Here is a 17,134-nt window from a genome sequence, read left to right on the forward strand (position 1 = left end):
TTAGTTGACATTTTACATTATTCATACGCCACGTGTGTCCGACTAAGTGAACCAATATGCGATGCTTTTCCTTGTCTTGGTAACATAATTTTCACTTAATTAAAGTTGTCGTCGGTCTCGGTCTTGTGTGGGTGTTGAGTTTAAGGTTGGCTTTGTTAAATAAGTCTATTTTTGGAAACCAAAAAAAGTTGAACAAGTTTTGTGGTTACATGTATGAAAGTTCGAAAATGTAGGTATGTGGTGTTTTTTTTTTTGTCTGGCTAATAAATTATTGTAAAAATTCCAAAAAAAAGGAAAAGTAGTAAAAACTGCAAAATGGTTGGTTTTTTTTCCTATTGGAAAGTTAGTTTAGTTAGTTAAGGTTAAAGAATAAATAAAATGTAGAGTTGAGTTTGTCCATAATAATCTGTCCTAGTTTTGGCTAATCGAAGTAATATATCTGCGAAATAGACAATAGAAATAGAAAATTTATTTTTTAATAGAACTTTCCCTTCTTGTAAGTTCGCTCTAAAAACGATTGAATCTCAGCTTTCATTAAATTCAAATATAAAAAATTCTGTAGAAAAAGATAATCAAAAGCTTTGCACTTGGCTGAATGATTCAATTATTATTTAAGGATTTAAACGTGTTGATTTAGTTTTCTCATCTCACAATCAATATTAGTTAACTACTTATGTTTGTTGTTATTTCAGTTATTTGCCTTAATTAAATAAACAATTTGAGGGGCAGCGTGCCAAATAAATAGCAGGCAAAACCACAAATCAAACATTCGATATAAATTTGAAATCGTAAGAAAATCTCGGACTAAGGAAAACTGTATGCAAAATTATTTACTTGTCTAGCATTTTCGAATTGGATTTCACTTTTTTTTTTGTTGTTTGTTATTGTTGTTGGGTTAATTTATGCATTGGAAACCTTTTCTGCAGGTGATGGAAATCGGACAAAGCCCAAAACTATGCCCAGATCCAATTGCTGAGTATGCCAAAAATATATATATCAAAGGTAGTTTCTTTTTGTTGGGTTTTAGTGCTTAACCCCTTAAGACTTTGATTATTTAAATTTTCACGTATTCATGTTCATTTTCATGGCAAATAAATTATTTATGAACCGTATGTGTGTTATGTGTGTACGTTTGTGTGTGATGTGGATTTCCAGAATGCCAGAATTCTAATTAAGTCCAAATGTCTCCCCAGCTTACAAGTTAAACTGATGACCAAGGGGCCCCTTTTGTGGCAACTTTAAACTTAAATGCCAATTTGTTGCCACATAACTAAGTTGATGGCCGATGTGTTGAGATTGTGTAGACAAAAATAAAGAGAATCAAAAGAAAAAAGGAAAGCAAAAAGGTTACAATGACTTACAACAATATCTTGAACACCTCCCCACCTCTGCTCCGCCGCCTTCATCACAAATCCATAAAAGTTCATGTGCTCACGCACTTTAAGGTCAGTAGATATCGCACTTTTTGCCCAAACCATCTCCTATGTCTTCCAAATGCTATTTGTGCAATTTTATAGTATTTTTATGGTGCACAAGTTTTCGCATTTAGTATGTATGTATTTATTTATGTGTGCATGTGTGTGTGTGCATGTCCTGTCTTTGGTGTCCTGTGTGGCAACCTCCTGTACTTCTGTTGAAAATTTAAATTTGATGTGGAGTCGAGTGGCATGAGTTTCGGTTTTGTTGTGAGTACTCAAGTGTGTAATAGAGGACAAGACCCTTTTTGTAGGTAACAGATTCAGGGTTGAACATATCGTTCATTTTGGTTGATAAGCATGGCTGGTCTATGCATATTTTACTGTATTCAAATATTTGTTCAATGATTTTATAGTTTTAGCTCCTACAAGATAGAAGATAAACTTCAAGAAATGCAAACTTATAAGAGACAGTACTTAATAGTCCTTATTAGAAAGTTTTTCCTTCTGATGAACAATTTTCTTATAAGAAATAAATCTGTTGTCTAAAACTTTAACAAACCCAACACTATAGAGAAGGTATTCATTAAAGTTGATGAAAACGTTCAAAAGTTAAATATTTATCAAAAATTTGTTTGAGCAGGCTTCAGGTCAATCTTACTGATTTATTTGTAAGACTTTAAATCATAGGCAGCACAAAAGGTGAGCAGGTTGTCTGTATAGCTATTTCAAGAACCACCAAGTTCTATCATCAGCAGACTTCGCTAAAGAATCCACAATTGTAATGGCCATACCATATCTTCAACACTAAAACTAGTTGGGAATTACATTGCCAACTAAATGAAGCGAAAAAAGAACGGCAAAGCTTGCAACTGCAGATTCCACCTTTTTTGTGTGCATACCCATGGGCGCCAGCTGAATTAGTGTAAAGGGCTTCGCCTTAACCAACTAATCGTCGCGCCCAATATTTATATGTAATTCCCAACTAGTTTTAGTGTTGAAGATATGGTATGGCCATTACAATTGTGGATTCTTTAGCGAAGTCTGCTGATGATAGAACTTGGTGGTTCTTGAAATAGCTATACAGACAACCTGCTCACCTTTTGTGCTGCCTATGATTTAAAGTCTTACAAATAAATCAGTAAGATTGACCTGAAGCCTGCTCAAACAAATTTTTGATTAACTTCAATAAGGTCGAAATCTAGACAAATAGTTAAATATTTATAATAATCTTATATCATGAGTTTGGCCATCCCTGGCTATTATTTGGTTGGCCAAAACATCTTCCGTTTTCTGGCCTAGATATTCCACACACACATACATACTTATATCTATCTATGTCAGTTCACTTGTATGCCGCATTCTCATCTTGTTCTAAGGCTTGAACTTTTCTTGTTTTTTTTTTTTTATATTTCTGGACCCTTTCTAAGTTTTGCGGTGTGATTTTATGTGCAAACTTAAATTATACAATTTGGGGGGCCATGAATACATTTTTCGTATGTCGTCGTCGTTGGTGTCGTTGTCGTCATCGTCTTCTTTTGGTTTTGGTTTGCTGAAAGGGACAATGAGTTGCTAAATGCTTTGAATATTCTTCTGGCCATTGGCCCTGCACTGCATGCATAATATAAGAATATGTATGGAGCCATCTGAGATACGGATACGGATCCTTATCCTTGGAGTGTGTCCGCACACACACACACACACACAAACTCTGAGATTTTGGCAACAATGGAAGGCCATGTGTTGACAGCTTGAGTCTCTATGTGGTTGCTCATGTGTGTGTGTGCGTGTGTGTGTGGTGTGTGTCATGTGGTTCGTTTCTTTTTTTTTTTTTTGCTTCAGCCCCAAAAGAGACGAATGAGTTGGCCAACAAATTGTTTTCAGCCTGTCAGTCTGGTAGACCGAATGATTTTGCTTTTCAAACCAAAAAATTCAACCGAAAACAAATAAAAATAATATTAAATATTAAAAATAAATAACATTTACTGACAGTTGAACAATTGTAAATTATTTTATGTATTGACTTACTGTTAAGGGAATTTAATGACATTTGTTATGTATTTAGTAAGTTATTAGTAAGTTAATTGAATGATTTGGAATTATGTTTTAATTATAATTAATAGTTTTGTTTTAATTATAATTAATAGTTTTGTTTTAATTATAATTAATAGTTTATTCCTAAGTTTATAAATTATAGACAAGATATATTTTGTTTATTAATTTCCACTGGTTTTCAAAATATGTATCAAAATATGAAAATATGAATTATTGATTTTACACATAATTCTCAAAGTTTCAACTTGATTGTCGTCTAAGAAAGCTTGAAATTATTAAAACAACAAATATTCTTCATCATTCTTACATAAGATAAAGGATATATTGAAATTAAAATGGGAAGTAAAAACATATTTTGTTAGAAAAATTAAAACCTTTTTGAGATGCTTCGCTTGGTCCGAAGAAATTGTTAAAGAAAAATGTATGTTTGTATATTTTGTCCAAACAAATATCTAAATCATCATATTTCAAATTTAAATCATTAAACACTACAAAGGTTTTTAAAATTTTTTTTATGTAGTTTTATTAAGATCTGTCTTGAGACAACAATTAATATTCGCTGCAGTTCATGTTTGACTTACAAAATTTAATTCAGTTCAAGTTCAACATTTGAGTATTTGTGAAGGGCAAAGACGACAAGTAAACAGAAAACCAAGAAAAAAATCTTTAATTTACTTTGCAATTTTAGAAAACGGTTATAAAATAAATGTTTCAGTTATTCATATAAAAAGAAATAAATGTTTTTCGAGCCTCCCATTCACAGATTTTTGAACCTGAATCTTTCCATGTTGTTAACTCAAATATTTTCCTGGGGAACGATTGCTTTCAACAAATAAATGAGTGTTAAAAACAGAATCATCCCTTTTAAGGTATAAAAGCGATTCTTAAGCCAACTTTATCCAATCCCAAAAAATCTACAATTCTCCACCAATCCAGAGTGCTTTCAATTGTCTCTTAATGTTTTTTCACTTATCTAAATTGGGGGGGAATAAAAGAAATGGGGTCTATGCAATTATAATATTAAAATAAATTGTTTAAGTGAAAATTAAATTGAATTTTTTATTTTTAGATGGTGGCAAGAATTGTTGACATTTTGTGTGTACATAATCGAATGCTGGCATTGTTCTCCATATTGTTATATTTTTTATGAATTTGTGCACTTTATAAATATGCAAGTTAATGATTCGGATGGTGTTCAGCATACGCTGAGTATGGTAGTCGTTGGTGTTGGTTTTGGTGCTGGTCTTAATGCCTTTTAAGTACATAACAAAGTACGCACTTTGTTAACATTAAAAAGCCAGCAATAAAGCGAATGGCAGCTGTTGCCCTTTTTGCCCACAAAATGGATGCGGATGTTTTGTTGGTCCCTTTTTGGTTTTTTTTTTTTGTGTATTGTTGTTGCTCTGTTGTTAACTGGGCTTATAACTTTTCACTCTATCTCTCTTTCACTTGCTCACGTATGTAGAGGTATATATGTTTGCACTTTAAATGGCGAAAAGCTGCAAACAAAAGCATATGTATGTATGTACGAACAAACTCCTCTAGTGAAAGGCAAAAAGACCGGAAACTCGTAACTGCACGGACCAGTGTGAGAATGTGAACCTTAATTCAATTACCTATACGAGTGTGCATGTGTGTGAGTCGTTGTCCAATACTGGGGTATTAGCGCCTTTCCATTTTGACTAGAGTTTATACGTCTCAGCTTATAACAATCAATTCTTGTTTTGTTTCCTCTCATCAATTAATAATAGAATATATATATCATAAAAGATTATAGAGAACTAATTTGAAGATATTGTTTATAATTTAGAATTTAAAAGATATTTACGTTATGTACAAAAAAAAGACTTTCTATGCCTATCTATTGGCATAATAAATTGAAAGGCATTTTTTGAAAATTGAAAAATTTTAAGCTCTCCATGACAAGTATGGAGCATATAAACCGAGAGAGTGCCAACATTGTAGACCAGAAAAGAGTCCATTAGCCGTTGTCGTCTATGGTTATTGTAACTTGTCTGGAGATCCGGCTGCAGTTTCTATAGTTGGGTTGTGTTCGCACATTCGAACAAATTAAAAGTGATGGCTGGCTGGAAGAGTCAAGTCCTACTCCGGGTGCAATCATCATCATCATCATCTGGTTGGTGCTGTAGCAACAACAATAACAACATTTATGAAAACTATTTGCGGAAATGCAAAAAAATCAAAAGAGATGGAGAGATGGAAAATCTTTGGGATGGAAAAGGCAAACAAAAATGCATTAAAAACAAATACGAGTAAAGGAGTACAAGATGTTTATAACAGGCCAGAGTAAAGCACGTTTCAGATCCTGGTTCAGGTCCAGGAGCAGGCACAGGTCTATGTAGTAACAAACTAACAAACAAACAAGCTAAGGAACAAGAAAAAAAAAACACGAACAGGACGCGCCCTGACATGGATCCCTGGGCTCATGAAAGGGGGAGGGGCAGAAGAAACAACAAATCGCAAATTGAAAAAAGTAGATAAGTAGCCAGAGGATGGAGGAAGGAAATAGGAGGAGGCCAAAGAGAATGGCAAATACAAAGAGAGCAAAAAAAAAAAAAGTAAAGAAAGCAAAGAATTGAGAATCAGAGCTTTTGGTCGTGCCTGGGCAATTGCACTTCAACTTTCTATCCTGGTATCCCGCTGTTGCCTGATTCTCTCGGTCTCTCTCTCTCAATTTCTCTGTAACGTTGTTAACCCTGCAAGTTATGCATTCTTAATTTAATCGCTGAAATTGACTCGCCAGCATGGAGCTTCGCCCTGGGAAAAGGACTTAACGGCATTCCATCCTTGAGCTCCTGCTGCTACTCATAGTCAATGTAAAACTTTGCTGCAGAGATTAGGCATATATCATGCGATTATATTGCATAGTTTGCATTTATCCAATGACTTGGAAATCTCTCTGGTGTGAAAAGGATCTGGAGGACGATATGGTGTGAGATGAAAAGGCATGCAAATAGTTGCAGACATCGCGAAAAGAATTTCTCAGTTTTTTTTTTGGGACCAACCATCTGCTGCCCAGTTGAAGAGCAAAAACTTAATAAATAAATTATGCTTGCGTTCAGAAAACTGCCAAGAAAGCAAATAAGTTGAGTTGTGGGTAAAAGACCACGGGATAACGTAGTGAAATTAGTTAATCTATGTCCAAAATCAGTTTTTTTTCACACTTTTGAGACAAAACACTTGATTTTTAGTTATATTTTATTTGACATCTAATCTAATCTAATCTAACATTTTTGTTGTGCGAAAAAACTTTAATTTTCTGTTTGTTAAGATGTAAGGAATAAAATACTTTAGTCTTAAACTAACAAATGAAATTAAAATTATGAAAAAAGGGTTGTATAAAACTTTATATTATTTCATTTTCCCCCATCACTTTATTGATTGCCACTTGTCTGGGCTTCTTCTCACTGAGTAAGGGAAAAATTGCATTAATCATCCTGACCCCTGGCTGCAGTTTTTGTTGATGAAATTCACTTACTGGGATATATATATAGATCCGTCCATTCGCTCTCCTTTTCATCATGCCATCTCTTAGCCCGAAGCTTTCATTAAATTAATGGAATTTCATATTTGCTTAGCTTTTCCAAAAGAAATTTGTTTATTCAACTAAAATGTTATCGAGCTCACGTTATGCTGTTGATGTAGTTAGTTTCGGTCGTATATATGTATACAATGTTTCGGTCTTTTTTTTTTCTTTGTTTCATTTTTCGTTGATTTTACTTTTAACACAATTACTTTCCAGACTTTTGAACAAAACGAACAATTTGAAAATCGCCCCCAGGCCAGGAAACAAAAGCAAAAATTTATTAAAAAAAAAAAAAATAAAAATAAAAATGGTAGAAAACAAAAAAGGAATAGCTAACTCATAACTGTTTTAGCCATTGGCCTAAACAAGTTGATGAGAAAAATTGTTTTTATTGAATTAAACCAATTTGGTATGCATGTGGACATGCTTCATTCCACTTCACTCCATTTTCCAGTAGGATTAGATGGATCCGTGCCCCAGCATCAAACCCTTTAAGCTATCGCTTAAATTCCAAACACGTAAGCCCGTCTGGCTGGAACATTCTAACCGCTTTTCAATCCAAATTCAGATTGCCCAGGTCAGGGATCAAAATCATGGGCGAGATGAGGGAATGCAGATTGTTGTTGTTGCTGTTGTCGTTGTCAACAACTGACTATTGTTAGATGGCTAAAGTGCTTGAAGGGGGATAGGGCAGTTCTAAGTGGTGTCAAGTTTGCCTTTGCCCTGGGGTTAGTTGAGCTAATTTTCATGATGATCAGCAATCAGCAAACCAGCAAAACTAACTAAAGGCGCCTGGGCAAGTCAAGTGGTCTTTGGCCATTTTCAACGAAGAACCCTATTTGCCCAATTAAACCAAACCAAAGACCGGAAAACACTTGACCAATTGTAGATGCACTGACTTAAATTCTAGAGAGGAGCACATCATAAAAACTTTTAAACTCACAACTTTTAACAGTAATAAATAGAAGTATTAATAAATTTATATCGTTTGTTTAAGTCGATTAAGAATAACAAACGACATTTGAATTGAAACTAATGAGTTTGAGTTGAAAATTAACTAGATAAAGTATTAGATACCAATAAAAAGTTAAGGAGCAGCTAACAACTCTAAAATTAATCTTATATTTGCATATCTGAAAATGAAAAATTTGAAGTTAATCAAGTTAATTTCACTTAAAACTTAAAGTTACTGAATATGTGCCATCTCTAGTTCTGGCCATTTGGCATTCAAAATTGCAATGAAGGCGGCAATTGAATGATAACAGAAGCTCCAACAGCTGCAACGTTAAACTAAATTGGCCAACAAGCGGCCAAATGGTTGCGTGCTTGCTTCCACACTTTCAGTTCCACCTCAATTTCATTCTCATTCCCATAGTCATCGACAATATCCTTCCCTTGGCATTCATTCCTGGCATTTTGGCAGCAAATTGAAATGAAAAGCGCGCCGCGGTTTTTCGGCTTTATCCGGCAGTTTGCTAGCGAAATCTCTGTTCTTTTTCGGGATGGCAGCCCCCCAGGGATGCAATGAGATGCCATGCTATGCGATGGTATGTGATGCAATGTTCTCCTGTTTTGCATGCTGATAAAGTTATGACCAAAACATAACCTACAAACTGTTTAATAACAGATAAAGTTCTGGCAAACAAATGCGTCTTGTAAAAAGGTAAATAATCAGAGAATTTCACAAATACAATTTTTTGTTTTACTTCATTCTTCATATGTATGAAAAAGTAAGTAGTTTTTTAAAGATTCAAGACTAAATGAGGTTAACAACATTACTTAATAAATTAATAACTTAACTTGAAGACATTTTATTTTAAAACTGCTTTGCTTTAGTGACTTATTATTTCAGCTTTATATAAATAAGGGCTGAAATAGTTATTAATTTTAGAGTATTAATTCTAAACTTCTAAAATGAGCAGTTTATGTCCTAGACATATGAATTAAAGGCAATTTGTTCCCTCAAGTATGCAATAAAAAGTACAAAAATGTATTTTTAAAAACTCTACAGAACTTTTGAACGGGATTTGGATATAACTTTTATATTGCTCGAAACTATTTGATAAATTTTGAAACATGACTTCACCAATTGCTTATAGCATTTCTGAGATGAGGAATTGTCCTAGTTTCGTATTTTAGGATCCGCCATGATTCTTAAAGGCAGACTAAATTTTAACCCCGAATATACTAAACTATACTTTTAACATCAGTTCACTGGCTAGAAATGAAGAAATATAAGAGAATTTAGCATAGCAGAACGTAGAACATTGTGAATAGAATTGGTTTTTGCAGTCAACCATGCAATCCATTCATATCGTAAAATGCAAAATGCAACTACGTTTAAAGCAACGCAGAATTATAGCCAACAGTTTGAGGGGATGAACTGAAATGGCTGCCAAAGACCAGGATATACGCAGTCGTCTCCGTCGCTTCCGCGCCCCCCCTTTCCAATTGTCTCTCCTCTAGCGATGTCTGTGGAAAATGGTTACTTGTGTGACTTAAAACGATGGAAATATTAATGCACCAATGCGCAATTTATGATTATTTCATGCCCATTTTAATTTGCCCAGCCAACCAGTTGGCCGAGGCACTTTAAAATAGTTTTGTGGGTACGAGTGTTGGCGCAATGTGACGCGGGGGGAAACGCTCATTAATTCCACGCACGTTTTGTTGCGAAAAGACAGTGACACAAGAGAAGGAAACAAAGGGAGAGGACCAGATACAAGACTGCCGCTAATAAAACAAAAATGGAAAACATATAAATCAGTGTCCTTGGCACGTGTCGCCAAGCGACGAAGTCGAAGGCATTTCCCCAGGTGCTGAGAAACCCCTGGGTCAACCTGAATGGTATCTGCCGTCCCTTCCATTCTTTCCACTGTTTGTGCGCTGTCACGTTGTAAATCTCGTGAGAGCAAACACAACGGAAGAAGCTCCAGAAGACACGGCAACAGACGGCAATGATTACGACGCGTGTTTTGCCATATACAATTCTGATTTCCATTCTTGAAACGCAATAAGCAAAGAATCAAAAGGGATAAGGTGAAACCCATTGGCTTATACATTAAAAATATCTATTTTAAAGCATTGAGTCAACAGCTGCGACTCAAAGAGTTTCCAAAGGGCAAGGAATGCCTGAAAGGAAGTAATTGGAGAAATTACTAAATAACAATTATTTAACCGATCAAAGTAATCATTATTTTGCCAATTGGTATGAAAAAAACGATCTTATTCAAAGTATAAGTTCTTTGTTAACCATGAAAAGTCGTTAAAGATAATATTCATGAAAAAGTTTTAAATGTGTATAAAGAATTTAAATTTTCAAGTTTAAAGCTTAAAAGAAATTTATGATGAATATTTCTGCAGCATATAGTGAAAAACTGTTTGCTTTAGAGGTAACTATCCAGATTTACATAGGAAGAGAAAATTTTTTGACATCCTCAATCATATGTTACTTTCAAAATAATAGTTCTTTTAAGCTATGACTTAAAACAAAGCTAAATAATTTAAGTTAATAAAAAACAATAGATTTATATTGTTTTCGAAATAAAGTAAGCATTTGAACCAGAAAATCAAGTATTTGATTAAAGATAAAATCAAAAAATCGAAAAAAAGAGTACAAATTTTTTAAATCTTTAAAAGCTTTTGTTTTCATATTAAAACAAAAAAAAAACAATATATTTAATAGCAAACAAAATTCTAGACCATTTTGGTGTACTCAATACTAAAATCTATTTAAAATCCGTTCACATATTTTCAAGCAAGAAAAACTAATGTTATAATTTAAATGATCGACTTTGACTTTAAATTATATTACCAGAAAAAACCAACTACAAAGTTGTATATTTCAATGGAAAAAAAGAAACATAAGCAATATTGTCAACAACATGCAATTTTTGCATTATTCCAATTTGGTATTCGTTATTTGTATTTGAAGGACAAGCAAAGTCACTTGAAAGAGTATATTTATTTTGAATGAATGCTTGTTTCGTCAAACATTTATAATATTGTGCAATCGAAAAAAAATCATTCTTTGAATAATATCAAAACTTTAAACTAAGAAAGAATTTATGTGGAGAAATATTTACTGTTTGATTTTTTTTTTGTAGTTAAAGAGCATTCAATTGTAGAAACTTCAGTAGCGACCAAAAAATTATGACGGCTTTTTGGATTTGTTGGTGTTGTTGTTAAAAATTGAAATTTAATTCATTTGCATTTTAAGCGAATGATCTGCGGGGACTGAGGACACAGATGAATATTATTAATACGACCCGTAAGCCCCATAAATGCTTATGATGCCTCAATGCTGCTGACACTGTTGTTGTCCCTGTTGTTGTCTCTGTTGTTGTTGTTACTGTTGCTCTTGTTGTTGTTGCATTTTTTATGGTTATGGCCTTTATTGTAATGACCATTAAAATTGGCATTGTTATGGCCCTTGTTGTCTGCCATGGGTTTGACCTACAAATTGAACGAGACAGAGAGATAGAGAACACAAGTGAGACAGGAAGAGAAAGTACAGGAAAAAAACAACCAGGAGCAAAGCTGGAGAACCAGAAGCAGCTGCAATGTCAGTGTAATAATTACAGCATTCACACACTCACACACACACACACATACACCGAGCTGCAGTTGCATTTGCAAGAAGATTTTAAAATGCAGGAAAGTTGGGGAGAAAAAAAAACACATTGCATACTTTGCTAGGGTTAAAACCTGACAGACATTTGCACGTCGTCAGGCGTCGACACATTAAAATAAATGAGACTTTTGCCTTAAAGCAGCTTGGCAATGTTCTTGTTATTACGATTCTTGTTGCCTGCGGAAAAGCAGCAACAGCATTTTCACGTTCCTCCCCCACAATGCCATCGAGAAATTTAACGTAAATTGCAATTGTATATATAAAAGGATAAGCAAATTTTTACCCAGTTTTTTTTTTCCATCAGTTTTAAAGTATTTCACTTGGGCAACTTATTTTGGTTGACCTCGTCCTGGTGCTGTCTGAAACTTTTGTGCCTGCTTAATTACATTGTGAAAAGTCCAGTCGATGTCATTCATTTGAGGATTGCCATGGCCAGGAAACGCTTTCATTGTTTTCTTCTTACTCGTTTTTTAATGCTATTTAAATTGAACTTTTGTCTGCGGCTTATTGACAGTTGGAAAATGCATTAAACCGTTAAACAAGGTGTAATATGGCACAAAGACCAGCCATTGACCACAGCAACAGACGGACTGGCAAAAGGGGAAATGCCAGAAAATCAGATTTAACTACTACACTCATTCAAAAGGAGATTGAAAAGGATAAAGAAGAATGGAAAACAAGTGAAATGCCATTCTTTTAAATATATTTACATTGATTGTAAAGAAAATAGTTGGTAGTTGTGTCTATAAATAGGTATTTACCTATCTATTTAGATTGAACAGTTTTATTTGTTTGTTGGTTCTTCTTTCTGATTAAAGCTTTTGGAGTGCGTTTATTTGTCTTTTCATCCTGTAGTTGCTCTCTCTCGGAATGTGTCATATAAACAAATTAATGTTTTGGCTTAGACAAGCTGCTGCATCTGAATACCTTTCACTCCAATAAACATTTCCTGTTCAAATGTCAAATGAATGTCACTTAGAGACATGTGCAATATGTAGATAGAAATTCTTACAAATTGCCAATCCCATTCATTTCTATTGTGATATGCTCAAAATTTTTAAGCTATCAAGAGTCATCATGTTCTATCTAGTTAATTTTAAAACTTTTGTTCGTTATACTTTGATTTACACAACATTAAAGTTTTCACATATATGTATAGCAGTAGCTCTTTTGCGTCTTCTTCTGTGCCTCTTGCCACATGCCACATATACCGCAAACCACCATCGTAGCCGTTAACCCAATAAACCACTTTTAGAGGCAACATCAGCATTGAGCCGATGAAGGGCAGGCGATTGTTGCCTCTGGCTTCAGTTTCACACCGTCAACAAGTGACAACAACACATACAAACACGCACACACACACAAACACACAGGCGTAAATTTTCTGGCGTCATGTCAAAGTTGTGTTGGCAGCATGCCACAAAAATTTACTCCAACAAGGAGAAACAACAAAACCAAAAAAAAAAATGCGAAAATTGCAATGTGCGAGAAACAACAACAGCGAGAAAGTGATCATTTGCTCTACACCCTCTTCCATTCAGCCCCAGAAAGTAGACTATGAATTTTTATGGAAAATGCTTCTGTTATTTTCTTTTTTTTTTAATTTCCCTGTTCAAATGACAGATATGGCAAGACAGGCAGGCAGTCAGGAAGGCAGGAAAGGCAGGCAGTTCGTTGACGGGGGACCACCTTTGTGACCCAAAGCGAAATGTCAGCCACGCCCCTACGGATATTTATGGCAAAAATTTTAAAATTAATGATGTGTGACGTAAAATTGTTGCAGCCAAGAAAAAATATGGCAAATTAAATTTGCCCGGCTAGAAACAAAGGCGTCAACAAAAATAAAAAATCATAAAGGTAAACACACTTGAAGAAATTAGTTTATGAAAAATTTCCAAGCATTCTACTTCCTACAACATAAAGTAAATTTGAAAATGAATCAAAATATAAATGAAAATAATGATTAGGGAAGATTTATGGCTGCTTGTTCTGTAACTTATTTCTGAAGAGAAGTCTAAATGTAAAACTAAACTATTATAATAAACGTTATTATCATTTGTGATTCTTTAGAGAGATTATTCTTTTTTAGTAAATATAGTCTTTATAATTTTTCTATCATTTTAAACTTCTGTATGGGTTTTTACATGAATATAAAATGAATAAACTTTCCTAATTCTTTTTTTCAGTTTACTGCAATTTTAACTTCGTTAAGCATGAAATTGGATTTCCCTTTGTTGAAGTAATCATTTACATAAAAATTATATATTCTTTGAAAAAATTAAAAAAAAAATTAAATTTAAAAAAAAAAATAATGGAGTTACTTCAACTTCCATCCGCAGAGACCAAAGATAAATGCTGTTGTAGTCTGCCAATCGCGTTACGTCAAAATGATGCCAAATTTGTAGCATGCGATAGAAATCTTCGAGATTTGGAAAAATGTCAGAGTTGCATTTCACCCATTTGTCAGAAACCCACCAAGATTTATGCGAATTCTCGCAATTATGTCGCCTGTGAGCAAATGTTACCACTTCCAAGAGATTGCATACATTCCATGCCAAACTTAAGTATACGTGAAGGAAGAACACGGTCAAGATCACAGCAGGCGGCAAGACAAACGCTATTCATCAAGGATGATCAGTTAGTGAATTGTCTGGCACCAAGGTGTAAGCCAACAAGTAAAGAGGAAATGGCAAAAGAGAACGAAAATGTCACGTGCCAGAATGCCGAGCCGGAGTTAACAGAAAAAAGAATTAAAGCCATCAAGAAAGCGGTGCTAAAGGAGACAAATAGATATAGACGAATGCACTGTGCGTGTCCTTTAATAATGGATGACAAATTATCCGCCTATGCACAGGAATGGGCAGAGGTAGGAATCGAAAATCTAAATAAATTCAATTATTTCCATAGATATCTTTAATAGCACTTGGCCTCTGAGAATATGCTCGAGACTCGTCCTATTCCTGCGTATGGTGAGAATATTATGTGCGCCCGTAAGCCACTCTTCTGTGTGGAACGCATGATGAAACTATGGTATCAGGAGAAATATAATTATGATTTTATACGGCCCTGCTTTAATATCTATGCTGGACATTTTACCCAAATGGTTTGGTGGGAAACCCAACTTCTTGGCATTGGAATGGCTTCAAAGTGGGTTTTGTGGTCGAGCCAAACCTACTAAACTACCTAACAAACTAATCACTTTCTACCCTAGTGACTATCGTATGTGGATTGTGTGTAATTATCATCCAGCTGGTAATATACGGGGGCATTTCAAGGAGAATGTTTTACCACGGAAACTGCTTTTATCGGATTCAGATATTGAATTGGATAAAATTAATAAGTCCAAAGAAATATCAATACAGGCCAAATGTCTTATCGAAAAAAAGCAACCTTGTGAAAAAACAAAGACCTACATAATAGCTAAAGAAGGCACAACCCAGAAAACTAAAGCGGTGACATTTTTAGCATAGTCTATGAAAGAATAAAACTCCATTAATTCTGGACCTAGTGAATTTTATTTCTAAATTTAATCATAGATGATTATTCTGATAATTTTCTTGGCACATTTTCTTTGAACTGACCCAACACATTGCCAGGTGGATTATAATTGCAAACCACCCATGTTCTGTCAGCCCTAAGGGAGGAACGAACAATAATTTTATTGTTTTATAAATTCTATAGAATGCATCATGCAACTCACTTTCTAGCCACACCAGAACCCATTTCTTTGCACGACTTCCATATCAGTTGGGTAAAATGTCCCGAAGTTGGGGTAAAATCAGATTTATCAAAATTATAACTAATTATTTCACGATACCACATTTCAACGGGCAAATCACCGGTTACATCCATGCCACCTGATAGAAAGATATTCTCGCCATATTTGGGATTTGGTCGATGCGACATGGCATTTTTATCACGCAAATGCTACAATTAAATATAAACTAGAAAAGGTCATTAAAATTATATGTAGTTAATACTTACATTGGCCCAATCTTGGGCTAATTTATTCAGTTCATTGTTGATTGTTAGGGCTGGACAACCATGCATTGCTCTATATTTATTTGTGGCCACAAATACCTCTTTTAAAAAGCGTTCATTATTGTCCTTGGTATCTTGGCCACGAGGTCCAGGTGTACGGGCATGCGTTGATGGTATAGATTGCTGTTTTGTCGGCATTATAACGGCAACACAATTTAAGGCAGGGCCAGAAAAAGAGTGCAGAGAGCTCAGGTCCAGAAAACAAGATTGTATATGATTATAAAATGAAAACAAAATTATTCTTACTTATTGACATTTAAATAAAATTTCGACTGACAATGGGAAATGAAAAACCCAATGATTTTAATATTTATAAACAAGTGTTTTTGCAGAGAGTACTAAATGCAAATGCATATCATAAACTACCTTCTAGAGATAATCTTAGCGAGATGATTAAATGCCAAAGGGGTGAGTTTTCTCCTCTCCTTGATCCCTGTACGTCAGTTTAATCTGTGCCTAGAGCAATGACATCAATGCCCGTTCATTTGCATTTGCACAACTGATTAAAGATTCACACTTTGCCCTCCCAATGCACACACTTACACGTCCTCATGTCACACCCACACCCACACACACACGTACACACACACACATAAATTATTCAATCCGCCGAGTGTTTCGCCATCAAAATTTGCACGGCGATAAGCGAAGCGTCTCTAATGGCTGCGGGCCGCCAATCCTCTATCTCACATGAAGTTTTCTGTGTGTTGTCCTTTAGCACACTTCCATTTCCATTTGCTCATAAGTATGAACCGACTCAGACAAGTTCAATCGGCAATTAATGCCACACATCTGGGTCTTTGCCAAAAGAGATAGATATATGTATGTTAACTCATTAATAACCAGGCCAATGGAAATGCTTGAAAAAAACCTTCATACATCACTCATACGTCATGTTGGTTAATCCATTCATCAAGAGCGTAAAGGATACCCAGCCCGGTCTCTGACAGGCCTTCACTTTGAGGTTGTTAACTGTCTAATCTATGGAAGCTGGTTGAGCATTCTCAAAGTCTCCCTTTCCATTGCCTTTTGGTTTTGTGGTATCAATCACAATGCTAATCTCAGATTATGTCTAAAGTTGCAGTTGGGTGTGACTATCAAGATGACTAAGATGAAGGGGTAAAATCGATAGACACGGACTTTAGTATTATTATCTTCAAAAGTGTGGGCTGGGCAAATCAAGTTACTCCACATGCAAAACTGTCTTTGCTTATATTTTATTTAATAAATTAAATTTAAATGACTTAAACTTTAAAGTTCAATTACTTAATGTAATAGAGCGCATTTAATACTTACTTTTTTTTGTCCAATTGGATTGTATTAGATTTAAATTAATATTACCTAATAACAGTTTAAAAAAGTAACATTAACATTTAATAAATTTGCTTTATAGTCTGATTTTTGTATACATTTTGAAAAAATATATGAAAATATGTTTACCGT

At 34.5% G+C, this 17,134-nt stretch overlaps 2 protein-coding genes across 2 annotated transcripts; one reads left to right on the forward strand and one right to left on the reverse strand.

Moving 5' to 3' along the window:
* The first annotated feature begins 13,907 nt into the window (after nt 1-13,907).
* On the forward strand, nt 13,908-15,162 carry LOC6641893 (protein PRY1). Its single transcript, XM_002064804.4, has 3 exons — nt 13,908-14,516; nt 14,571-14,797; nt 14,862-15,162. The coding sequence occupies exons 1-3, from the start codon at nt 13,962-13,964 to the stop codon at nt 15,118-15,120; spliced, it is 1,041 nt and encodes a 346-aa protein (XP_002064840.3). The 5' UTR covers nt 13,908-13,961; the 3' UTR covers nt 15,121-15,162.
* Nucleotides 15,147-15,956, reverse strand: LOC6642067 (Golgi-associated plant pathogenesis-related protein 1). The gene is made up of 3 exons (XM_002064805.4): nt 15,635-15,956; nt 15,351-15,577; nt 15,147-15,284 (listed from the first exon to the last, which is right to left on the reverse strand). The coding sequence occupies exons 1-3, from the start codon at nt 15,827-15,829 to the stop codon at nt 15,191-15,193; spliced, it is 516 nt and encodes a 171-aa protein (XP_002064841.3). The 5' UTR covers nt 15,830-15,956; the 3' UTR covers nt 15,147-15,190.
* Nucleotides 15,957-17,134: the final 1,178 nt, after the last annotated feature.

Source organism: Drosophila willistoni, assembly GCF_018902025.1.
Source record: "Drosophila willistoni isolate 14030-0811.24 chromosome 2R unlocalized genomic scaffold, UCI_dwil_1.1 Seg167, whole genome shotgun sequence".
Taxonomy (NCBI): domain Eukaryota; kingdom Metazoa; phylum Arthropoda; class Insecta; order Diptera; family Drosophilidae; genus Drosophila; species Drosophila willistoni.

What these genes read in the sequence shown, in the direction of transcription:
- LOC6642067 (XM_002064805.4), bottom strand. Translation starts at nt 15,829, where the DNA reads ATGCCGACAAAACAGCAATCTATACCATCAACGCATGCCCGTACACCT. An exon ending in TAGCCCAAGATTGGGCCAAT is followed by an intron (nt 15,578 to 15,634) that starts GTAAGTATTAAC and finishes ATTTAATTGTAG; the next exon opens with CATTTGCGTGATAAAAATGC. An exon ending in GGTTCTGGTGTGGCTAGAAA is followed by an intron (nt 15,285 to 15,350) that starts GTGAGTTGCATG and finishes TTCCTCCCTTAG; the next exon opens with GGCTGACAGAACATGGGTGG.
- LOC6641893 (XM_002064804.4), top strand. Translation starts at nt 13,962, where the DNA reads ATGGAGTTACTTCAACTTCCATCCGCAGAGACCAAAGATAAATGCTGT. An exon ending in ATGCACAGGAATGGGCAGAG is followed by an intron (nt 14,517 to 14,570) that starts GTAGGAATCGAA and finishes TATCTTTAATAG; the next exon opens with CACTTGGCCTCTGAGAATAT. An exon ending in GGCATTGGAATGGCTTCAAA is followed by an intron (nt 14,798 to 14,861) that starts GTGGGTTTTGTG and finishes TTTCTACCCTAG; the next exon opens with TGACTATCGTATGTGGATTG.